Here is a 26,361-nt window from a genome sequence, read left to right as displayed (position 1 = left end):
TATATAATTAAGTTTTTTTGAAAAATGGATGTATGTATATAATTCCATAATCTTAAAAACCATAAGAAACGGAAGTTTAAAAAATTATAAATAATATAAACAAGAATTTATCATATATATATTTTGTCAATTACAACTTTTTAATAGAATAATCTAAATAATTACTTACTTTTAAATTTCAACTATTTTAAATTTTTTGGCGACATGAAATTAATCACTAATCGATTTCATTTTAATCTAATCTTTAATTGTAAGTTTTTGTTATAAAAAAACTGTTTTTAAGATTAACTATTAAATTATACATTTTATGAACTATAACCGAATATTTCATACACACTAGATGTCACTATTGTAACAAATTTTGATTCGTTATTCGTGTTTATGCTATCATGAAATATAAATTTAAATTCACCTAATAAGTTTCTTAGAACATTAAAAAATAAATTACATTTATTAATAAACATTCTTTTCGTTGCAAATAAGTGAATTAATGAATAGAGATCAAAAAAGTTAGATGTATATATATATTATATTATTGTTTATCCTAAATAAAATTGTATAGAAACTTAAATTAAATTAATCATCGATAGTTAATAACAATTATATGAATTTTTTTTAATTTGATTTTTAAACTAATCGCTGGTTTAATTAATAACTGCTAATCAATTATTGAATTTTTCGTTTTGGAAAGTCGTACAAGAAGAAGCAAATACTTATAGGTTGAAAGCATTGTATGATTACTATAAATTTTGATACGATTGAAAAATTTTACAGATCAACAAGATAAATCCCAATAATCAATAAAGTTAATTATGATCTATACTATCTTTAATATTTATGAATTGATTACAACTACATTGACTTATACAAAGTGTTTCAAAATACATTTCAAAAATCAAATTTTTTAAAAATAATTTAAATTATTTAATTAAAAATTTGAAAATTTAAAGATAATTTTAAAAAAATCCATTTTTTATTTATATTTTGAAACATTTTATATAGTTATGATTATACTCATTTCGACATAAAATTGATACATATAAGATTTAATAATTTAATTATCTAATAAGTTCTTTAAAATTTGATTTTTCTTATACTTCTATATTTTAATTTGACAATTTTTTCGATTTTAAAATAACCAATAAGCACGCACGATATGTAACAATCTAAATTATGTTTTTTTTATTGAAAAAAATAAGTTATGATAAATTGTTGATAAAAATATAATATTCATTTTTTCCCTATGTTTTAAAATATGTTCAAATAAAATTATGTTTAATTTTTTGACAGAAAATTTAAATTTTCAGTTCTTTTTTCATAACGAAAATGATTATCAAATGTTTGTGTTTAAATCTTTTTTATCATAAGACATATTAAACATATAGTGTTTGAAAACTTTAATTCAAAAGTATCATCGATAGTTCATTATATAAAGCATTTCCGGTTTCAGTTAAATACTTTAAAAAATAAAGATATTTGAAATAAATTAATTAAGTAATATAATAAATTAATTAATAAAGTAATATTTAAAATAAAAAAAATAATTATAAATATAGTTTTCTTCAATATCAATTATTTCAATATCAATGTTACTAAATTGTTTTTTTATGGTATTCTGTAATCTAAATTTCGTTATTTCAAAACCAGAAATACTTTATATCTTCTTATTCTTTATTGAAGATTGTATTCTTCAGATTATTTGATGTATAGAAAACTGTTTTTTTTTTTTTTTAATTATAACATTCGTTGTTTCCTCCTTCTAAAATCTCTCTTGGTTTTCTTAGAAAATATGTAAAAATTGTTTAATCACATTAAATTGAATGTAATATATACGCATATTGTTGTCAGAAAACATTGATAATCGTTTTTTAAATCGATTTCGCTCATTTTATTTTTATTCAGTGAGAAATTCAGCGAAAAACTCTCATTCAGTATTCAAACTGTTATGCAATTAGGAAATTTGTTTCAAAATTCTTACTTATTGAATTCTTCCGTTTTTAGATACAATTGACTTGTTCATTTAGATGCAGAAACAACCTGCATTCAATTAATATTCATGATAATACTTGAACTTGTTAACCGTTGTGAACACTTTATACATGTTTATGCTTTTATTCATTATTAGGAACAATGGTTAACGGATTCTTGTTTGTAACTTACTTTCAATCTTCTTTTGTTAACGATATAAAAATTAACAAATTTTCATCTGAAAAAAAATGAAATTAATCGGAAATGAAATTAATTAATTCCGTAGTTAATCTGAATCGTTTGAGCAAGATTTCATTCTTTTAAAGAGATTTTTATTTTTACTAATAAATTTTTTAAATATTTCACTGACTGAATGATTATATAATAAAGTAGAGTTTTTAATAAATATTCCAAAATTTTTTAAATTTTTTATAATAATAATAATAATAATATAATTGTGGATAAACGATTCAAAAATTAATCTTTACTCGCAGAAGTTGCAGAAAAATATATTTATCCATTATCCAAGAATTAAAAATCAACTTAATTTTTATTTTTATTTTCAATTTTTTAACTTTTTAAAAATTTAATAACAAAATTATTTTTTTTGTATGAAAATAAGAAAATAATTTAATAAATTAATTGTCATATTTTTGTTTTTTACTTAAATAAATATAAAATGGTATAATTTATACAAATTCAAATGTATAATATACTACATATAATAATTATTGAAACAGAAAAATTTAAACTGTTTACAAATTCTAAAGCGAATCAATTATCTTTATTTAATTATATATATAGATAGTTACTATAAGAACGCGCTTAGCAACCTACTTGTTTTCTTATTAAAACATGGTGGAAGGAGTTCATTGATTAACAAATAACAGTGCAAGAGTGTTAGGAAGAGGTTAACAAACGGTTCTTATCTTAAAATTTTCTTAACTTGAGCCTCTACTTTAAAAGGTTTACTATACTATAAATAAAAAGTTATATATATATATATATATATATATATATATTATATATATATATATACATATTATGTGTATATATGTACATATTATATATATATGTACATATATTATACACATGTACGTATTGCCTACAATTTTTAATGTAAGGTAACTACTATTTATAAATCGTTCTTATTAATTCTTATTAAGTATCTCCAATAATTTTATAAATTGATATCTGAAAACTACAACTACTTAAGGGATTAAAAATTCTGATTTATCTACGAATGTCTAATTATTTACTATTATTAAAGTAAATAATTAATTATTTGATATAATTATTTAATATAATAATTATTAAAGTAAATAAATAAATCTATTTGGAATAAAGAAAATTCTTTAGCATTAAATGTAAGTGGTTATAAATAGATGAAAAAAAAGTTTTAAAAATCATTAAGAAAATTTCAAATTGGATATAAACATGTTTGAAAGTGCATGTGCAAAATTTTTTTTTAATTTGAAAAAACGCGTAATATTGTATATATATTGATAAAATGTGGCATATGTGTGGCATATATATGTGATTCGAAAAAAAAAACTAGTGATCTCAAAATCGATACAAGCTGCTTATAGCTACTGATTATCTTGTCGTGTATTCAATCGACGATAAATTGTACAATTCTTTAACAAAATCGTTTCGTGTAATCCTATATAATTTTTCTTAATTTCTTTTTCCTCTCAGTTTTCTTTCTTTTGAATTACTAAGTGATTATTGCAATTTGGTGTTTCGTTTTGCAGAATATAGATAATTATAGAAACACCTCTTTATTTTTCTATTGAATAATACTATATAATCTTAATATTCTTTAATTGCTTACATATATGTTTGCTTACATATATGTTTGTATGAAAATCGTTTTCAACCAACAATCAATATTAGAAAACTGATTTTTGATTATTACTTATATCTATGATATAATTCTACAAATGACTCTTAAAATGGTTGAACCCTATAGAGACATTATATGTATAAGATACACATATGTATATAGTGTATATAATTAATATGATAAAGCTGAATATCGTTCTGCTCTTTTTTTAAGAGAACCACATTGTATTCGTATACCTTCTTATTTCTCTTTTTAAATTATTTGATTATTCCAATAGAAAATTGAATCTCTTTAACATCTCTAAAGTTCTATCGCCAAATGCTCGTTGCATACTGAAGAAGTTTTTAATGTGTAAATTGTTCATACAATAAGTACAAAACCAATATATATTCCTCGAGAAATATAGAAAAAAATATAGCTTCTTTATCAAGCTCAAAATATTAAATTTATTAAATTTATTATGTGAAAAATCTAAATTTTGAAAAAGGAATTATCCTTCAAAAAAATATAATTAAATTACATATGTCGAATACATGTATTTATTAAATATTTTTGGTTAATCATTTATATCATCTTACTGATCTTAATAAATTTCAAATTATTTCGATTTTTTCTTTTACACAATCAGTTTTAGCTTTCAAATTTTTATGGTATTATATTTAATATAATTCTATCTATACTTGTATATGTAAAGGAAATGTTGCTCAAATTAATTATATTTTGCTAAAAATTTTATTAACAGATTTGAATCAAAGAGTTATTATATTCTTCAATTTAGCTATTTATTTAATAATTTAATAAAATTTAAAATTTAATAATTTTCTACATAATAACATAACTTTCATCCACAGAAGAAAATCTTTACTAAAGAGTATATATTTGATAAATTTTTTATTTCATTTGTTCCCAAATATTCAATATTATTTGATTTGTGAAAAATTATTCTCGATAAAATTTAAGAAATATCCTGTACGTAATTAATTGTTCTTCAGATCAATACTTCATAAACATTTCATCATTTGCATTATTTTTCATATTAATTATAAAGATAAAATTGTCTTTCAATTGTATACACAGCCATACGTCCTTCCATTGCTTATGAAAGAAATAAAATAGGTTTTCAGAATTTGGCACGGATGTGAAACAAGATAAAATACTGTTTCATTTCGAATTCATTTCATTTCAATGTTTTCAACGTTTCTTCAGTGTGTAATATATTAGATTCTTAAATACTTTCTTCCGTATTCAATGTTTTTCCTTCTTCAAAGATTATTAATATTTTACTAATATTCTTTCTTTATAATGTATTAGTCGATTTAATTTTTACTCTCCTAATTTATTGAAACATTTCTTTTTCTCATGATAATTTCTGACTCGAGTTTTTACTCTCGATTCCACAATTGACAAATTATCTCCCGTCTCCCAAAGGAAGTATTCTTTTTCCATTATAGTTTAGATATTATAGTTTAACGCTCACTTTACGTGACATAAAATAATTCTTCTGCAAGAAGAAATACATGTAGCTCGTTCATCTGTTGACTACGAGCATGATTAAATTCTTGAACTTACAAGATTTTTAAAAATTTGATTTTTTTTATTTTTGTCTTTTTTTGCTTTTTTTTTTAAATATTCTTTATTTTTCTTGAAATTGGAATTTTTTATTGTAGAATTTGGGAATCATATTTTATCCTATCCTGAAAAAAAATTGAAACGTTTTAGATTATATTCTGTTAAAAAAATATTTGCTTTTTCTTAAGATCTAGTTCTTTTTCTTATTATTTTTTCTACTTGTTTTCTAATTTTATTAATTCTTTTTAATAGAAGCCTATTTTTTATAAAATGTTATTATATATATATATTTTATTATTTTTTATTTATTTTTTTAATTATACTACCTAAAACTAATTGAAATTTATTCTTATCCAAACCATATTTCTATCACTTACAATTATATTATTGAAAAAAAATATATATCTCAAATAAGAGAAGAATAACGAGCTAACTCGTTCACTAAATTGTTTACCCTTAGCAAAAAAGTGGAGCCTCCGGTTGATTCCACCAGTGCGCCGCTAAGAGCATATAAAGCTCCTGATCCTGAACGGTATAACCTGGAGGTGGTTGAGAAGGCAAAGGCGGTGGAATAGGTGGCAGCAAAGAGTAGGACGGCGGCGGTGGTGAAGGCGATTGGGATTGTGAAAAGGTAGTCGTAGTGGTAGAGAGCGGCGTTGGCGGCGTTGTCGTGGTCATCACCGGGGGCTCTTCCTTCTCCGGAGATCAAAACGCGTAGTCGAACTTTGCCAACGACCGTGTAGTCACGTCATCCTAAACAAATTATTTTTATTAATCATATTGCATTACCATATCATTTATTGTAATTAAATTTTCATTTTAATAATTATTCTTATATTTATTTTTTTATCTTAATAAAATAAAAGTTACTCAAAGTTTTTTGAGTAGCTTGTAGTATTTTTTGTTATCGACAAACAATATATGAAAAAACGATATTGTTTAAAGAAATGATAAAATAGTGAAATAAAACGTTAGTACCCTTAGACAACTCTCCATGAATTCCTCGATCGTTATTATACCATCCTGGTTTAGATCAAACTTCTTGAACACCCTATCCAATTGCTCTCTCGCTTTCCTTTCCTCTTCAGCGTGATGCCGTCGACCCATAAGCTCATGTACCGCAATCACTACTTCCCATAACTCGCCCCTGGTGATGCACCCATCACCGTTTATATCATAAAGCTTGAAGATCCATCGTAATTTCTCGTAGATACTTCCTCGTAGCAAAGTCGATAAAATGACGAGAAGATCCTGAAGAAAATATCATTTTTTATAACTTGAATTTTTTTCTTTTCTTTCTTTTTATTATGAAAAGTAATATAGAAAATAAAAAAAATAATAAATAGAAAATTAAAGAATTAATTAATTGAAATCGATAAATAAATAATATTGTAAATTTTAATTTAAAATTAAAAAATTATATTGTTCCTTAAAAGAAAAAAGAAAATTGTTAACAAATAGTTCTTAAAAAAAAAATAATAAGAGGAAGATAAAAATTACCCTAAAATTCATGGCACCATTGCAGTTAACATCGAACGCCTTAAACACGTAATGAGCATAAAGACTAGAATCTGCAATTAATAACACAAATAAATATTAAAATAATTTCTCAATAACTATTCAAGAGAAAAGGATCTTTAATTAAAACTTACTGCCATGGGGGAAAAATTTTGCATAGATGTCCTTAAATAAATCTTCGTGCACTACACCCTCTGGACATTCCTAAAAATATGAATATATATAAATATGAATATTAATTTAATTTAAAAAAAAATCATTCAAATATATATGAAAAATAGAAATAATTAATAATAAATATATTAATTCGTCGAAAAAAGAAGTTTTCATTGCCAATAATAAATTTCATTTGAAACAGGTTATAAAATGAGTGAAGATACGAAGGAAATGAATCGAAGTGGATATTTGCATATGTATGAATGTAATGCATAAAAAAAGCAACAAAAATGAAAATTCCGTATACTATACCGAAATATGTGTTTGAAACATACCGGTAAGTTTTTTATTTTATTTTTTATAATTTTCTAATTTTCCAGTTAATTTTCCACAATTTCATTCAATTTTCAAATTTCTAAATCTTATTTAAAATAATTAAAAAAAAATTATTTAATCTTTTATAATTTTTCAATATTCTAATTCTAATTTTTATTATATAATTTTTATTATAATCATATTTTTTAAGATTAATGATACATATAATAAAATATATTTAATATTAATATCTTTCTGAAAGATGTTCAGATGAAACGACACAATTACCGACCGAGACTGAACGAACAATTCGGTCGGAAGATGTTTACTGGGACGTGGACAGAGTTCCGAGCTTAAAGACCCTCGCTCTTCGTGTTATAGCCTCTGAATGGAAAAGAAATCCAATACTGGAAGAATTACCAACATGTGAGGACAGAAATGAGCTAATAGAAATTTTGTCCACCGATTTGCCGTTTGAATTGACTATAAAGAAAATTGAGGACGAATATTATTGGGAACGTTGCTCGAAAGCTAGGTGAAATAGCTGTAATCGAAAATCTTGTTACTAAATATGTTTTTTAGAAATTTAAATTTTTCTTTTCGAGAATTCTTATAAATTAAACTTTACAATAAAATGATAGAAAAATAATAGAAAAAAAAAAAAAGAAAAAGAAAAATAATAAGAAAATTGAAAATTTGAAAATTTATAAAATAAAAAAAATTAATAAATTCGAAAATAAAAATATTAAAATATTTTATAAGAAAAATTTTAATAAAAATATAAAAATAAAATAATAATGAGAAAGAAAATAGAAAAATAAGAAATTGAAAAATTTTAAATAAATAAACAAAAAGAACATTTAATTTTATACTTTAGAAATAGTGATTAATAATTTTATCTTTCTCGATAAAAGAAATTCTCAATCTTTCTTCTTTTTTTTTTTCAAAAATTTAAAAAAAAAAATTTTTAAATCCTCATAAAAACGTAAAATTCCAAATTTAATTTACTAATTAAAAAGTAGTTTTAATTATGCATATATATATATATATATATATATATTTTACTATAAGTATATATGATGCACTTTATACAGTATCAATTCTATTAATTTTGCTTGGCAGTCTTTCAACAAACATCCTCTCAAACACTGTACTCAACACACACATTTCCAACATGAGAATTACGGAATTTTCATAAGGAAATTTCTTTTTAGTTTACTTTAAACGTTACTTTAAACAAATTAAAATGCGAAAACACGAAAAGATTGGAATTATTTTAGATGGGAACACAATGATTTATCTATGCATGGTAATTGTTGGCGACGACGTTATTGCGAGGGTATTTTTGGCGAATATTTGGAGAATCTCGATCCAACTTTCTTCGAAGCGCAAAAAGAAGAATGCGAAAAAATGATCGATCTAGTGCATAAATATGTACACACCATAGAGATACGTTCTCTCATACCTACAAAGTAGGTAATTTATTTTAAACAGATATAAAATATAAAATATAAACAGATAAAAAATATAAACAAGTATAAAGTATTTACTTTAAAAAAAGAAATAGATATATTTATAAAAAAGAGAGCTAAATAATTTGAAAAGAATTTACAAAAAATAACTATTATTCGATCATATAAAATTTCAAAAATTGAAATCTTTTTTTTACAAGTTATGTTATGTAATCAATATATTATCTGCTTAAAATATCACAGGAAAACAAGGATATCTCTAAACGACGAAGATCCTTGTGAAAAAGATAGAGAATATCCCGTTCATCATATCCCGTTAGAAATTATTCTACCACGTTTTCCTTATCTTACGGAAATTCGCATTAATTTTGGACAGATTTATATGAACGATGGTTTCGAATGGACAGACTTTGAGTGAGTTTTTTTTTTTTTTTCAAGTTATAGCATATTTCTCAAAAAGTTTGATTTATGTAATAAAATAAATAACTGAAAATAAAAATAAAAAAAAATAAAGCATTTCCATTGAAGATTGTCTGGGTCTTGGTCGTGGGATTAAAGCTTGTGAGAAATTGAAGAAGTTTAGCTTAACTAGGAGCAATGTGGACCAATTATGTATTGCAGCTCTTCTTCAGGGAATGGTGGAAAACCAAAATGTTCGTAATATTATGATAAATCTAATAAAAAAAAGAATTACATATCTTAAATAATTTTTTAATGCTCTTCGTATTGATAATAAATTTAGAAAAATAAAAGAAAAGAAAAAAAGTATTTTACAATATTTTTGAAAGTTCTGTCTTATAATCATCTCATTTTTTTATAATACTTTATACTTCAACATTATATATTCTTTTAATATTTGAAATAATTTGATTCCCTTTTTCCATAATGCTTTGTTTTTTTATCGAGCAATTTTTTAATAAATTTCCTCATATAATATTTTTAATATGTTTTTAAGCATAGATAGAAGAACTAAATTTCTCTCATTGTAAACTGGGAGACACAGGAGCTAAGGCAATTGGTGAATTTCTATTGTTGCACAAGAAATTGAAGGTATTGCATTTGGAGAACAATAACATAGGACCGGAAGGAGTTGCTGGCATAATTTATGGGCTGCTAATGTTGGAGAACGCGATAATATTTAAAGTTCTGAATCTAGGGATGAACCCTTTGTTAGACGACGGGATGTTTCACATATGTGCCTGTAAGTGTACAAGATATTGGGTTACTAACTTTATCCTCTTATGAGTCAATATTTAAACTGTCTATTGTATCGAAAGGCGATTGTATCCCATAGAACAAACACTGTGCTCAACTTCCATTCCATTAATCTCTCGCCGGAAGTTACCCTGGATCTTTGTTTGACTTCTGCATTTCATCGAATAGTTAATCTTCCATGATTTATAACTACACATATATGCTTACATAAATGCACAGAATATATAGTGTAGGACATTTAATATAATGAACGAAATAATATTTACTAATTTATAATAATTATTATATATAATGAATATATTAATCCTAATTTATTTCATTTTTTTTTGTTTAAATTTATTTTTTCTTAAAATAAAAATGTTTATTATTGTTACTTATATCATTGAATAATTGAAAAAATTTTACAATTGAACAATTCCCTTATATCTATGTTCCCTTAGATCTTTGTCTAGCTTGTACAAACTAACTTGATTCTCGTATAGTTTATACAATTTTCAAAGAAGTGATCTTAGGCAAAGAACAGATTGAAATTGCATTCCCAAGAGTTCATTGTCTGTGTTTGTTTTAGTTCTGTTAAGAAACGAAAGTTTGGAAGTTCTCAATTTGAGTGCTTGCAAAATAGAAGCTGCAGGAGGTACGGCACTGGCTGATATATTGACTTCCGGTTCCATCAATTTCGAAAATTTGAGTATCGATGTGTCGAACAACGATTTTAACGAAAAAAGTGAGATATGTTCCTAGTAAAAAAAAATTTTTTTTGTTAATTACAGTGTATAAAATTACACATTAGATAGTTAAACGGTAAAAAAGAAAGGTAGAAAAATTAAAAAATAAATTTAAACAATTTACAACAACAATTTATTTTGAATGTAATATATTAAAAACATAAAATCGAAAAAAGAATTAATATTTTTTGATAAATTGTTTCGATAAATACATTTTAAAAATAGAATTTATTTAATTCTGATTTAATATTGAATTAGCTTTATTTTACTTTTTATAAATCAATTTTCTATTCAAATATTCATTGATTAGAATAAAGAATATAATATTGGATATAAAATAAACGGATAAAATGTGATTTCAGTTGGAGAAACGATTGATTTAGCATTGAAAGAAATTCCATTTATAGTGGAATTCAAAGCTCGAATGTGTAATTTCTCGAAAAAATCAGAAAATTCTATCTACGAGAGTGTAATGAGGTAAGAGAAAGTTATATATTTTATTAAGCGATACTTGATCTCTGATTTTTGTTATTCTTAAGAAATAGACTAAAGAAATTGAAAGAGAATACGAAACAAATGCTTGAAGAATCACAAAAAATTTCCAGTGATTTGTCTATCTTTAAACAAACATTCAATAATGATATATTCAATATCATGTAAGGAAGTATCAAAAAATAAGGAAATTGATAATAAAATGCAAACTTATGTGCAAAAAATAAAAATTAAAAGTAATGCATAAAAGAAATAAAAAAAAAATATGAAAATAATTTATGAAAAAATTCAATTTAGAATGAGAAAATATATAAAAGAAATATATAAAAGAAAAAAAGCATAAAATAGAAAACATAAGAAAAAATATAAACAAATTATACACAAACATTTTATATACTTCCATATAATATTTTTTTAATATATCATTAAAATGATCAAAATTTGTTAAACTTAATTGATTGGATGCATTCAAAGCAAATATAGGAAGAAATTCCAATATCAATAGAATAATTAATATTTCTGCATAATATTCAATGACAATATCTTCATTCCATCTAAATTTTCATCCATTGCCTGAGGAAGTATGAAGAAAATGATCGTCGCAATGGAGAAGGACTAATGAAAGAGTTGGCAACAAAAGAGCAGCGCAAGAGCGTGCAACTACTTCGAAGAAGTTATGTGAGAACCGTGAGTACGGTAAATTGCAGCAAAAGTAGGCCAGTGCTAAGACTTTTTTCATTATTAAGACAAACGGTTGTCGGAAAAAAACAAAAGATCCAATTTCGTGCAATCTTAGGAATATTCTTCCTCGATTGCTTTTTTTTCGTGAGGAAAACATATTTAATCTCACTATTGTGCTTTTATATATTGGAATGTAAGAAAACGATTCCAAGATTGAATCATATGAAAATTAAAAAATTTAAAATATATATTATTATTAATTTTTAAAAAAAGCATATTACTTTATAATATTATTCAATTGAAATAATTTTTGCATATTAAAATAGATATATATTTGAAATATCAAACATATATTATTAATATTTCAGTAGTTGATTAGTGGAATATTCCAGTGGAATATTGTACGTATATTTTATATATAATATTTGTTAAAAATCAATTAAAATGATACACTCTCTACATATATTATTCGTAATACTGACTTATAATTTTATTCAAAAATTGATTGAAATAAAATTATTTTTATTTTATTTTCCTAAATATATATTTTTTTAAATGTATATGTATAATAACTTTTATAATAAATAATATACTGTTTAAATTTTAATGTAAAATTGGAGTTGATTTAATTAATTATGGTTTCTTTCAAAAAATTTTTTTAATCAAGTGAAAAAATCAACTATATCGAATCTTTGGATTATGTTTAAAAAATGGCGATATGTTTTTACATAAAAATGATTCCCAATATCTTACACAATATCTGGTCGAGATCATAAAATTTTATCGATTCTCAAGAAGTTATAGTTTATAATTTCTTTGGAACCATACTTATGCTCGAAGAAAATAAATGGTCCTTCGTTGTATCTTGTACGGAAAACAACTATCCATTATGAAATTCTGACATTAAAAATCGATTTTCACCTTTTTAATTTGATATTTATAACGGAAGTTCACATATTTCCGATAACTTAATCGCTCTGTTGAGATGAGAAATGTAATTTAAGATATAGTTAAATGCGCAAAGAGTATTACTAATTTTAATTTTTTAATAAAAATAATCGTATTAAACACAAATTCGTAATTTAATTAATGTTTTTTGAATATGTTCAAAATGAACCTGCTTATCTTTGTATTTATCGAGAGAGTAAATTATGAAGATATACATATATGTTTCAATTACATGGAACAGCGTTATTGAATTCTACTCCCAAGAGATTATATCGAAATTCTCCTTATTAGAATTTCAGTTGACATGTGAATTGTAATTGAAGCAGTTGTTACTATTGAAATTAATATGTAACACAAATATTGTTAACAGTTAACACAATTATAATATTTGCATATTAAATAACAAAGATACAAAGATGGAGAAAAATGGATGAGACTTTCACAAAACGATGAAACGAATCGAGTTAATTGATTATGATGAATAATTGATGAATTAAAGAAGAGATTAATGAACTCTAGAAACGTTGGATTCTTCAATCAACTACTTAACTTATAGTTTTTAACTTGTATTTACAACTTTGTTCGTTTTTTCATGTAATATAACAAGAACAAATAAAAAAAATTATTTCTATTTTTTCAACTAAAAAATATACATATATTTATATAAATAATATAAAAATTTCTAAATTAAAAAATACAGAATATTGAATACTTTTTTTAGATTTAAATTTTTAAGACAATATAAAAGAAAACGTCAAAATTAATATCATCATGATTTAAATATATATTCTTTAAATTCTTTAAATTTTACACAAAATATCGATATATAATCAAATAATACTTTTTAAATTTTCAATTGAACCAATATTTCATTTGAACCAATCATTATTTATCATTGAAAAAAGAAAATTTTACATTAATTTCTGCTTCCGTAAGAAAACTAAAATTGATTATCCAGAATATAATTATAACAAAATGAATTAAAATAATTTAGAGAAACGCGTGAAAGTTCAAAAATACATCTGAGAAGGCGACAATTTAGCGAGAAGTTCATTTATATTATCGATCTTCATGAATGTTATTATATGGGCCTAAATAAGTACTTACAATTTTTCTAAACGCCAAGGTCCCGGCCTCGACGCGGCCTCTGGTGTCGGCCTTCTTCGATTTCCACTAGATACCGACACACTCACTCCCGCCATATTCCCTTAAATAGAATCGAGTTCAATAGGACGAGCGTGGTAACACTCGCCTAACCTTTACGCTTTCATTGAAAAAAAGGGAAAAAAGAAGACTTCTTTCCAGACTCAAGATCGAGTGAAAGAACAAGGGAAACATTGAAGATGTCGTGTTTCTTCGATAACTGTTTCTTTGACAAAGAAACTATGGAATAGAAAATATCGAATTTGCACTAATCAATTATATATTAATGTTATAGAAAATATCTTTTGATTAGATTTGTCCGTGAAGATAAAATATGAATACTTTATTTTTAATTTAGCGTCAACATAAAACTTTTATTTATTTTTTTGATAACTGAAACAAAAATTTTATAAAATAAAAAAATATATATATATATATATATGTGTCTGTACTTATGTATATGATTATGTAAATATGACTCAATATTCATATTATAATTTTTATAATGAAAATTTTCACTCACAAAATTAATAACTTTATAAATATAGATTTAGAATGATACGCAATTTCAAATTTTTAGATATTTTTTTGTTCATTGACCTATTTCCAAAAAATATTGTGCACATTCTTGCGATACTTTGTACGGACATTTTCATTATCGTGCAAACGCATGCTCTTGACACAATTGCCAGTCTTAACGGCTCGAGTGGCAAACGTATAGTGACGAAATAGCGCAATTAAAACATCTAAGGAACTCTCGAAAAATCCAAGTTTTTTTCGCCATACACATAAAACGTTCTGAAGCTCAGAGCTTTTAGTTTCGCGTCGCGTGTAAATGCTTGTCTACAAGTGGCTGCGACAGAAGTACGATATTCAACCTTTCGATCTTTTCAAAGAACCGATATAGTCTTTTCCTAGGAGGCAATTTAATTTCTTTATTTTTAGATTAATTTATTTTTTTTAATTAAGAGCATATTTTTTTTAAATATTTTTAAATATTCTCATTAATATTATGAGAATAAAAAAGAAACATGGAGAATTTCTTTTTAAAAATATTAAATTCCTTTCAAGAATAATAAAAAATATAATAGAGACATCTTTATGAAATAAGTAACAAAGAAAGAGAACATATAAATGGGTATAAATATTTATGCATCATACAAGAAAAATATCTCTGAAAATAATATAGAAAATTATTTTATAATTAAATCAAAAAAAGTATGTGACAGAATACATAAATGAAAAATTAGATGTTACACCTAATAAAATCATTTAATTCTTCTATCTTTATATTATAAATATAATTTCTTTTAATATTCGATTCGTAATTTTATATCAAAATGCTCTTTCTTTCTTGTTAATAATTCAAATCTTCCAAAGTACGTTTTGTTAATCATTTACGACTTCCATATATATATATATATATATAAATATAATCTTTCAGTGAAATGATTGAAAGTCGAGTCATATATCTGTTCGAAAACTTTCAGTAGAATTTCAAAACTTTACAGCGTCTCGTGAAATAGTAATCGTCGTGACACAGTTTTAGATAGGTAAGAGCATAAAGTTCAGATCGATAGTAGTACACACGATATTTAGTTGGAAAAGTTAAAAATCATATATTTTGCAATGAAACTAAAGAAAAAAAGGCTACACACAATTCACAATTTTGAACATCGATAGACTAGTCGCAAAAACATTTTGTAACTATCTATTTTTCATTCGTCACATCTATAAAACAACTGATGATATGATCAATGTATCGATCATTCGAAATGTTTCAATTAAGATGTGCTGGCACATTGTATTATAGAAAGAAAGTTTTTATTGTTTGTTGAAAATTGCATTAATATTACTAACTAAATTACGTGTATACATGTTAAAATATATCGAATAATATAATATTCATCAAGCGACAAATTATCCTACCATTGTCTACTTTATGTCAGCTATCTATCATGTGATTTATCGATAGCTATCAAAAATCAGAGTTGTTGATGAATGAATTATATCCATCGATAATTAAATTCACTAGAGGATCACTATTCGTGCATTAAAATTGACAATCTCGAAAAGTAAAGAATAATAGAGATTTCAATAAAATTATTATTAATTATTATATTAAATTATTATATATATATATGTATATATAATTACCAAAGAATGTTCACTTTTCTTTTTTTTAATTTCTTTGGTAATAAATATCGATGAGCATAAATAAATATTTTTAAAACTTTCGGAAGAAAGAAAGAAAGATGGCAATGAAGATAACAAGAACGTTAGAAAATACAATAGAAAATTAATAAAAATGTTATTTACATCAATTTTAATAATTTATACTAAATGTATTTTAAGAATACTACATATAAAAAATTTATAATACAGAAAAGAATATTTTTATACGAATGAAAATCTTTCAGAAAGATTAATATGTTGAATTTATTCTTGGTTTATTTAAATGAGATAGATATCGTGTAATGTGGATAAATTCTGGTTGAAGAATAGAAAGTTCTAAACTCGACAAATTACTGCGAAATGTACAGGTGATTTTGTTACAGTTTCAAACTCATTTGTTTGAAAAGTTACATTCTCAATAGAAGACATGTGGACGAGCAACTTTGAAGATTTGAAACAAAAATTAAATACTTAAGTACTATTTCTTCTGACTAAAATTTTCTTTATTTTATTAAATAAAATAAAAGAATGAATAATAATCTGAATGTTTCTTGAAAAATGACCAAAAATATCTTGAATATTCATGACAAATAAAATTATAAAAGGAAATTGATGGTAAGCCAGTGACACAATCGTCTAGTTAAAAAAATATAACATATGTTACAATTGCATCTAACTTTACGAAAAAATCGATACAAGACTAAATACCTCTATTTAACATTTCAAAAATTATTATTATGTAAAATTTTACTATTATCGAATTCATAAGAAAATTCATACTGGCATACTATCGTGCTGAAAATTGATCCTAAATCGCTATGAAAGCAAATTAACTTTGAAGAGCATAAAGAATAGTTATGATTCTTGAAAAAACCTGATTTAAAATGAGACAAATATAATGAATTAATTTTCTTAATTTCGATATTTAAAATCGTTAGTAGAATTAATTTATATAAAATTATGTAAAATATAATATTGGAATAAAAATAAGTTAAAAAAACAGCAAATGGATGATTTCACGTTTAAAAATACTTCTTTTTCCATTTTTTTTTAGATTTCGTTTTTAAATAAATCAAATTTAGAAATTTTTTACAAGAATGCAAGCCCGTGAATTTAAATTATTTCTCATTGTTTAAAGATGAAATTTCAACTCGTAATCTACACGAGAGTAATTGAGAAGTGGTCAGACCAGCCAAGTATGACTCACATCCTTATTTGTTGTTCCAGGAATCACAACTCTGTATCACTAGCTATATTTTCGGATTCAATGTACCTGTTTAAAGCCACGATACATCACGCGTATTTCTTGCCTAGAGAACTTGGTTTGTCGAAGCAACTCTTCAAGGGCAACCGGCCTTGTAGTCTGTTGTCTGGTTCTTGTACTCTCGAAGTCGAAAAGAGCCTCTTCCGGTCCCGGTGAGTCTGGTGGCGTAGCCATTTGTACTTAATCCTATGCTTTCTGTCAACGAAATTTCTTCTTTTCTCAACTTGTTAGATATTGTCGTCTTGATTCGTTTAAGGTCACACCATTTTATCCATTCTTATTCGTTAAATATCTTCTTACTTCATCTCTCAATTTCCGTTGATAGAAGAATAGAGAGAGAGACACAGAGAGAGAAGGAGAGAGAGAGAGAGAGATAGAGAGAGAGTAATTGACCAATACTGTAAAAACAAAATTTATTAGCAGATTAATTGAAATATTTTTCAAGAGAATGAATTTAATAATTAAAACAATTTTAAATTGATCAATATTTATTTTTTGTTCTAAATTTAAAAGTTCTTTGTTTAAAATTTTGTTATTAAATCGAGAAACAATTGAAACTTCTATCAGGAGCATGAAGTTTAATAAGTTTATTTTGATCGTTGCGTGTCCATCAATCTTAAATTTCTCATATTTAACAAAGTATGTTTCAAACAATAAAATACTTTTCTTATCTCAAATATATTTTTAATATTTTTCTTATCTCAAACGTATACCTTTAATATTTTAATATCAAAAATTATATAAAATTTAAAAAAAAAAACAAAAAATATATTTTAATAATATATTTTTAAAAATATATTTAAAAATATATCATGGATCTTTCTTATTGATACGTCAAGATGAAATATTATTTTAAATATTTTCAAAACTCGATACGATTTAACCGACAAATAATTGGAATAATTTAAAATCACATAATATGTTATACATATATACATAAATATGCACTGATTGATATATATTTTGCATATATCGAACGATGTTTCTAACGATAGGCGAATATGTATTCGTACAAGTATCGGATTCGTGATAGCAATTACAAAATTACTAGATTTAAAATCAGTTACACGCGTTAAAATGGCAAAAAATATCAAAACAAAAATTTAAAAAAAAGAAAAAAAAAGGAGAAACAATTGGAATATATCAAATTAAATTTTTACGCATAGAATAACGAATCTGTAAATAGATAAAAAATTTAATCGAAACATGTCAACTCTCTAATGAATCAAACGAAGCCAAGTATTGCGAATGGCACAGTCTGACTTAATATCGTCTTATTCTACTTAAAGCGTGAGTGAACGTATTTATAATGAAATAATTTTTTAAAGGAATAAAATAATTAATTTATCAATTCGATATTTTTTAATAGATTTATATTTTGTTTTAGAAAACGTGTCTATTCTTTTAAGGATGCTGAATAAGATAACTTACTGATTAATTTGAGCATCTTTAAAAATATTTCTTTAGAAAATATAAACATTCAGTTTTCTTCTATTTTGATTATATAAAAATATTATTATCTTCGTGATATTTTATTTTATTTCAATGTTATTATTAAAGTTATTTTTAATTTATAAATTACTTGTTATATTTAAGAATGTTTTTATCTATAATTTTTTATTGCGAATTCTTTACCTATTATTTCAAGATTAGAAAATAATGACAATACTCTCATAATTTTAAAACATCCTGTACTATTCATTACTTTTACCTTTTTTATTTTCTATCTTAAAATATACTCATAATCTAGATTATTGTATGTGTCTTTATCAATTACAACAAAAGTTTTCAGTAATCATTTTCCAAAAGGGAATAAGAAAAAAAAAGAAATTATGCATGGTTAACAAGATTTAGGTCATTCAGTTGATGCCTATTGAATCAAATACAATGTCACAATGTATTTTATAAAGAAGAGAAGAAAAAAAGATAATAAACCCGTGAATGCTCGTCAAGCATCGTTGCTTTCTTTCAAGAATCGATGATTGTTCAAAAGGTTTCTCTAATGACATTTTCGAATCGTTTCATTTCAATTCACACTCTGCTGAACTTGAACAGATTTTTTTTCAATAGTGGCCCAAATTAATTTTACTGTAACAGGTAGCCAACTATTGAATCTTATTTTATTTTACACTTTATTCCAAATTTTTTTCTGATGCAATAATGCAATAATCGATAATAAAATTTTTTTTTTAATATTTTATTATTTATTAGATTATTCAATATATGATATAAATTCATATCATTAAAAGTAACTAAAAATAAAATTAATAAATAAATAATAATATTAATATCTTATATATTGTACATTTTTACCTTTTTTCTCATAATATATATTAATTATTATCTAATCAAGAAATTTAAGAAACAGAAATAGAAATATTGCTATAATCTAAATATTTCTATTATAATCTAACAATATGATTCATGTAAATAATAATGTTTTAACTTTTAAATATAATATTTTATATATATATGTATGGAAAAAATGGAAAAAAAAATAGAATTTTATTTTATTTTTGTTTTTGAGTTACATTTCTTTTTATATAGTATCATTTTCTTCATAAATTATAGTATTATGATGATAGATTTTAAGATAAAATTTTTTTTATTTTCACACATACTATAATATTAGATTATTTTGTTTTAAATCATCAGAAAAAATCGATTATATAAATTTTCTTTTTTTTCTCTATATCGCTTATTCAAGTCAGTTTTTACCTTTATTAAATTTTAAAAATTTAATTTTCATTTTAAAAAATATCTTTCAGCATTTTGTTTTCAACTACAAACAAATTTCAATCTATTTTTAAGACTTTTTCACATAATCGCCAATTTGAAATTTTATGATTATATTTCTTGATAAAACAATCTGTTCTCTTCTTTCGGATATGTATACTTTGTTAGCTTTCTCCGATACACAGACGTGATCGATGAATAATTCTTGAAGAAATGAATCACTTAAAGTCATGTATTTTTAACCAAAGTTTACATTGTAATAAAACTTTAAAAAATTATTGAATGTAATATTGTTATAAATTATTATTAATTTATATTACTAATAATATGTAAAATAGTTACAATTAAATATTGAATTACTCAATTTTAATTACTAATAAATTTCCGTTTAAAAACATTTTTTCGAAGAAAGAAAATTAATTATTCAACTTTTTGTTATTACGATTTTACTTTTTAAATATCTTAATGATTCATTCTTTAATTTGCCTATTTCGAAATATAAACAAAAAAATTTTAAATATGCACAAATAGCTATCCTATTACATATACGTATATATATATTTTTTAAATTATCTTTAAAAAATCTTGAATAAAAAATATTCAAAAAAAAAAAAAAACAAAATCAATATCCTAAATTAAGAATATTAAAATGACTAAAAAATTATTAAAATTATTAAAAACATAAAAATTCATTCACAATTCATCGCAAAGAAAATCATTTTTTTTTAAATTAAAGACAAAGATTTTTTCAAGTTGAATTTCTATTGAAAAATATCTTCAAGTAATTTCTAAATTGAAAAAAAAAAGGAAACTAGAAAAAGAAAGATATTAAAATATTTTTGCACTATATATTTTTCTATGCAAAAAGTTGCTATGTAACAAAGGTAATAAATGTTTTATCGTTTTCCACGAATACAAGGAAAACGGTTGAAATGCTCGAATGAATCGTGATTGTATGCGTATACTACGGGCACAAGGATCGATAAATAAAGCGAATTTTTATTTTTCATAGGCGCATAGGTGATATATATGGCCATTATGCAATACATATGTAAGTAAAAGAGAATACATAGCCTTGTTACCGCGTAGTATCTATGTACCATTCGATATAGATATATATATGTATCTACATAATATACCTACATAGTATAGTTATTCGGCATTTCGTTGGAAAGTTGGCAAAAGCAGTGCATGCGCGTATTTCCGGAATAAATTTCGATACTCTTCGTTTAAATCCACCCACATTTACCAGCACACTCTCCATCTCAACTCCCTTTTATCGATTTTTTCGGTAAAGGGTGGTTTTGGAGGGTGTCTTGGTTAATCTGTGAATTCTTTATAAAAAAAAAAAATTTTTTTAATTTTAACGATGTATATAATGTATATAATAATGATTGAATTTAAAAATTATTTGATATTATAATATTATAATATTGATAATATAATATTATTATTATTATATTAATATATAATATTATTATAATAATTATAATATTTATATAATATACAGAGAAAAAGAGTGCAATGAAAAATATTTTTCCCACGTTATTTAAGATATTTTGTTTCAAATTTTTTAATTTTTATAAATCATTTTTGTAATTTATAATAATGTTATTTTCTCAATTTAATTAATGTATCACTTTTACAATAATAGTCTTCATAACTAATGTAGAACAACAAATCATAAGACATAAATAAATCAATTTTTTTATGCATTATGTAATTCATAAAAATTATATATATATATATTGTATAAAAATTAAATACAATTATATGTAAATTTTAAATTAATTTATGTTTAGTAATATAATAATACAATAATATCGACAATTTAAAAATAATATCGACAAATAAAAATTATAATGATAATTAAAATAATTGTCGAACTTAGAATTATTACAGAGAAAAACAAATTTTTTTAAAAATTTAAGAAATAATTTTTCTAAGAATAAAGAATAACATAATTGATAATATCATAATAAAAGAAAATATGAGTTTCAAAATTTACTCTTCGGAATATTCTTCTACAAAATTTCTAGAAGTTACGCAAATTGTTAATTATGGTCGTAATTATTAATGGTCGTTATTATCCATTTTTACAAGATTACATTCGTTACGAAGACTACTATAAACTATAAAAACATATTAATTAAATCGAGAAAATAAGTCTGTACTTTCTTATTACATTGTAAAATCATTAATTACTGTAGTAACAGCGATCTCATAAAATATAAAATTTAAAAATATTCATATTATTTAATTATCAAATATTTTCAATGTAAAAGATAAAATAAAAAATATAATAATGTATATATTATGTACATGCACATAATATTTCTATATGCATATCATATATTTAAAAACATTTTAAATAACTTAAATTTAAAACTGATACTCTCTCTCTATTTCTCTTTTCTTTTCTATTAAAAATAATTCAAATTTTGTTGAAGATCGAATAAAAATTATTGATGATCTATTTCTATTATTAATCATTACTCGAATATAATTATTTATTTTGATTAAATTATGAAAAAAAAATCTTCATTGTTAAAAGTAAATTTTCAGATTAGCTCGAGTACCATTAAAAATAGATGGTGAAGTAAACCGAATATCATGCGTGCAAGAAATTAGCTACCACATTGCATTAAATCTTCCAGCGAACTTTTCTATAGCGATCGTTTCAACAATAAATCCGAATTACATCTTCATTACCATTATCAATGCTACTCATTTGTTTTTGCTTTGACGATAAAATAGATATAATGTTATAAATTAAATATGAAAATTCAATTATTAAGTCAACGAATTCTAAAATTAAAATTTAAAAAATTATGTATTTATATTTTTTTAATTCTATTTTTAAGAAAATAAAATATATACAAAATATATAAAATATTAACGATAATTAATAATATAATAGAAAAATTACGGGGAATATAAGATACTGCAATAATATATATATATAAAGGATGTTTATCTTTGGAAAATCATATCAATTATATTGATGAAAATGATGATTAATAAAAATGATAATATACTCGAAAAAAAATATTATTATAGTAAAAAAAAAATTCAATATTCTTTCAGATTGATCAAAGTCAATGAAAGAATACTCAATTCGAATAGCTTTATATTTAAACTGGTTTAAATATTTGGTTTTAATATCCCAGTTACGCGAGATATTGTTATTATCTCTCAAAAGTTTCATTTATTCACAGTTGTAAAACCATCTTTTGTAAAACCGAATGAAGGAAATACAAATAGTTTTTCGAAATGTTATATTAATCTTTAATGTGTTAATGTTTTATTCAAAATATGAGTTATATGACACATTGGATGACAAACAATAAATCTTAGGCTATAGAGAAAAACAGTTCAAATATTATACCTTGCCAGGAACAATAGAGACAAGGATAATTTGATGTAGCAGAAAGCATAGTAAAATAACATTACGTAATATTCGTACACGTAATATTCATGATTTTGATTATTAATTTTGAAAGAAAAATATTATTTCCAAAAGAAATTATTCTGAAATTTTTTATGTGATTTTAAATTAAATTAAAAAATATTTCGATAAAAATTATTTAATTTAATCTAGAAATATTAACGCTAAATATAATAATGTTAAATAAAACGTAATAACTAATATTTATAGAAACTACTTTCAAGAAATGAAAAACAAAAAATATCTATTTAATTCATTATCTGCGATTTTATATTTCTATACCCTTTAATAACATTTATTTAAATAATTAAACATTAAATATTAAAATTACTTTATTTTTAGTAATCTAGTAATCTAATTCTCAATTTCATATAATCAATTGATTTTCATTTAACCCTAAACAATTCCTCTTTCCTTGATAATCCATATTAATCAAGCAACAAATTCAAAAATCTATCACAAAGTTCAAGTAGCATCGAATTCAAAACACGCAGCATCCTTTTAACCTCTCTATAATAATAACTTATCTATCAAATACGGAATATACAATTTCCTCGAGCGCAAGCAAGTGGCAACAATCTCGGTAACAATATACAGAAAAGGAATCGCTTACGTTTCTCGGTGTAGAAGGAAGTATCAGAAAACTTGCTGGAAATTCAATTAGAATGATAATGCGATGAAAGAAAACCACAGCAGAAAAACAATGGAATTTCGAAGGATAACGCGAGCACGTTAGAGTTCAGGGTGAACGACCCTAAATCGAGGAGGAAACACGATGTTTTACAAAGGACCGGAGAAAGAGAGTAAGGCTGACCCGTGCACCGGCATACCGTTTATATCCTCTTCTACTAGCACACACGACACTCAGTGGCAATACTGCGCAACTACGCAGTCGGCGGCAGACTAGATGTGGCTGGGCTAGACCGGACCACGCATCCTCTGCCCCGCCCAATCATCACTCTCCTTTACAACCCTATACTATCCTTTCTCATATCAAACGCTACCCTTAACGGACAAATTCTTTTCTGTTACTCTACTGATTGCTTTCCTTATTTCTTTTGCTTTTTTTATTCCTGACGAAATATCAATAATAGTTTCGTTCAGAAAATTATTGAAAAATAAATAACAAGAAATAATATTATTCAAGATTGACTTCATTTATTTTAGAATTATAATTTACTGAATATATTTTTATTATTTAAAACTATTTCACTATTGATTAAATTGTTGAATATATTGTTTTTTTATAAAATTAAAAAAATGAAATATATTATTTACTGTATCTTCATTAATATCTTCATTAATAAATTCAAATTACTAAATCTGAATAAAATGGAATAATTAAATGTCTCCACCGAAGAATCCGAAGCAATTAAATTATTTTTTTTGATTCTTTATTTACAAATAATTATACAAAATTAAATACATAAAAAATTTTCTATAGTATATTAGATAAACAAAAAAAATGGACGCTGATTATCTTGAAACTACGCGCCAAAAGCAAAAATAGAAGAGAAGAATAGATATAGAATAAAAATTGTAAAATTAACGCCATCTATAAAATAGTTTAGATGGAACATACATAAACAAGGAGCAAATAGAATTGATCATTAATGCCATCTCTTACAGACATCTTTCCAAAAGTAGAGTAAGAAATGAAAATCATCGCCATCTTGTAGATGTTAAACTTTCATTTGAAAATATTCAAGAGATGGAGCTAAATCTAAATTCTTATTCCATTTTATCCTTTTAAAGGACAAAATATTTTTTTTTCTACGCGATATTTTAAAATTTTGAGTCTTATATTTCGAAATATATAATCTCCAAAAAGATCATAGTTTTTTAGATTTCTATCTATTTCTTCTGCCATCTAGCACATCCTGACATAAATATGTGGACAAAATTAAAACTCTCAAAAGGTAAAAAGAAAAAACTAAATTACTATACTTCATTATAATTTTAGAAATTGAAACAAGAATATTATTTATCATCTTAAATTATAATATTTCTATCTATGAAAAATATAATCGCGATCGCAGCCAATTAGCTCATATTATTTCTTATAAAATATATAGTTGTATCATTGATACTAGCGGGATATTAGCAATAATTATATATTGTATATTAAATAATATGATTTCCCAGGTCTCACCGCTTGGAGGTTGCTGCGAATTGGAGACCCACCCTAACCACGACGTCCCCCATCCACCCTCCTTTAATACGAAAATTTATTTATTCACAAATAATTCTCCTTTGTATGATATATGTTTGCAAAACGTTCAAACTTTTGATCGTTGTGCAACACGAGCATCAAAAGGAGTTGCAAAGAAAACCGGCGCGGAAGACTAAAATCTGCAAATAAAATTAAAATTAAAAGACTTTCTACCAACATTTTACATTTTCATCGATGTGAAAATGAAGAATGATTGATAGTAAAAAATTAAAAAAAAGAAGAAAAAGAAAAAAATAAGCAAAATAAGCATCCCAAAAAGCGCTACGCCATTTTACCCAACTACTTATCTACAATATCTATTTTTCTAAAATACATGCAATACTATTTTATTTAATCATACCCTTGATTGTGCATGCACTTAATTCTAAATACATTTTTTTTAATCAGTATCATACAATTTTCTATTCCTCTAGAAAATTCTGAAACAAATTTAAAAGTATAATATTAATATTCTACT

General features: G+C 23.8%; 2 protein-coding genes across 12 annotated transcripts; one reads left to right on the top strand and one right to left on the bottom strand.

Annotated features, from left to right (window-relative positions):
• Window positions 1-626: 626 nt before the first annotated feature.
• Window positions 627-25,847, bottom strand: LOC100863935 (A-type potassium channel modulatory protein KCNIP1). 8 transcript variants are annotated; one of them, XM_031917602.2, is made up of 9 exons: window positions 24,285-24,546; window positions 17,497-17,885; window positions 7,036-7,105; window positions 6,884-6,954; window positions 6,362-6,634; window positions 5,838-6,136; window positions 5,384-5,508; window positions 2,457-5,315; window positions 627-2,206 (listed from the first exon to the last, which is right to left on the bottom strand). In XM_031917602.2, exons 2-6 carry the CDS (start codon window positions 17,659-17,661, stop codon window positions 6,089-6,091), a joined length of 627 nt encoding a protein of 208 aa, XP_031773462.1. In that variant the 5' UTR covers window positions 17,662-17,885; window positions 24,285-24,546; the 3' UTR covers window positions 627-2,206; window positions 2,457-5,315; window positions 5,384-5,508; window positions 5,838-6,088. The 8 variants fall into 8 exon arrangements, with proteins under 8 accessions (XP_031773462.1, XP_086773618.1, XP_086773616.1 ...); XM_086917492.1 differs by having other exon boundaries at window positions 5,384-5,503; XM_086917490.1 differs by having other exon boundaries at window positions 2,457-5,508; window positions 24,502-25,847.
• Window positions 7,051-12,571, top strand: LOC105735979 (dynein regulatory complex subunit 5). Of its 4 annotated transcripts, none has more exons than XM_086917487.1 (9): window positions 7,051-7,394; window positions 7,635-7,907; window positions 8,653-8,844; window positions 9,088-9,258; window positions 9,359-9,497; window positions 9,805-10,045; window positions 10,628-10,783; window positions 11,147-11,261; window positions 11,330-12,571. In XM_086917487.1, exons 1-9 carry the CDS (start codon window positions 7,348-7,350, stop codon window positions 11,442-11,444), a joined length of 1,449 nt encoding a protein of 482 aa, XP_086773613.1. In that variant the 5' UTR covers window positions 7,051-7,347; the 3' UTR covers window positions 11,445-12,571. The 4 variants fall into 4 exon arrangements, with proteins under 4 accessions (XP_086773613.1, XP_012344348.2, XP_086773612.1 ...); XM_086917486.1 differs by having other exon boundaries at window positions 7,053-7,394; window positions 11,324-12,571; XM_012488894.3 differs by lacking the exon at window positions 11,330-12,571 and having other exon boundaries at window positions 7,052-7,394; window positions 11,147-11,265.
• Window positions 25,848-26,361: the final 514 nt, after the last annotated feature.

This window comes from Apis florea, unplaced genomic scaffold (genome assembly GCF_048593485.1).
Source record: "Apis florea isolate Af1SG1 unplaced genomic scaffold, ASM4859348v1 contig_2203_pilon, whole genome shotgun sequence".
NCBI lineage: Eukaryota > Metazoa > Arthropoda > Insecta > Hymenoptera > Apidae > Apis > Apis florea.
Note: the sequence above shows the minus strand (reverse complement) of the source record. Positions and strands in the feature narration are given on the sequence as shown.

Coding starts and splice junctions, on each gene's coding strand:
- LOC105735979 (XM_086917486.1), top strand. CDS start 7,348: ATGAAAATTCCGTATACTATACCGAAATATGTGTTTGAAACATACCG. Junction 8,845..9,087: donor CGTTCTCTCATACCTACAAA/GTAGGTAATTTA, acceptor AAAATATCACAG/GAAAACAAGGATATCTCTAA. Junction 9,259..9,358: donor TTCGAATGGACAGACTTTGA/GTGAGTTTTTTT, acceptor AAAAAAATAAAG/CATTTCCATTGAAGATTGTC.
- LOC100863935 (XM_086917490.1), bottom strand. CDS start 17,661: ATGGCTACGCCACCAGACTCACCGGGACCGGAAGAGGCTCTTTTCGAC. Junction 7,106..17,496: donor TGTATCGTGGCTTTAAACAG/GTACATTGAATC, acceptor TCATATTTTTAG/GAATGTCCAGAGGGTGTAGT. Junction 6,137..6,361: donor TCATGGAGAGTTGTCTAAGG/GTACTAACGTTT, acceptor TAATTTGTTTAG/GATGACGTGACTACACGGTC.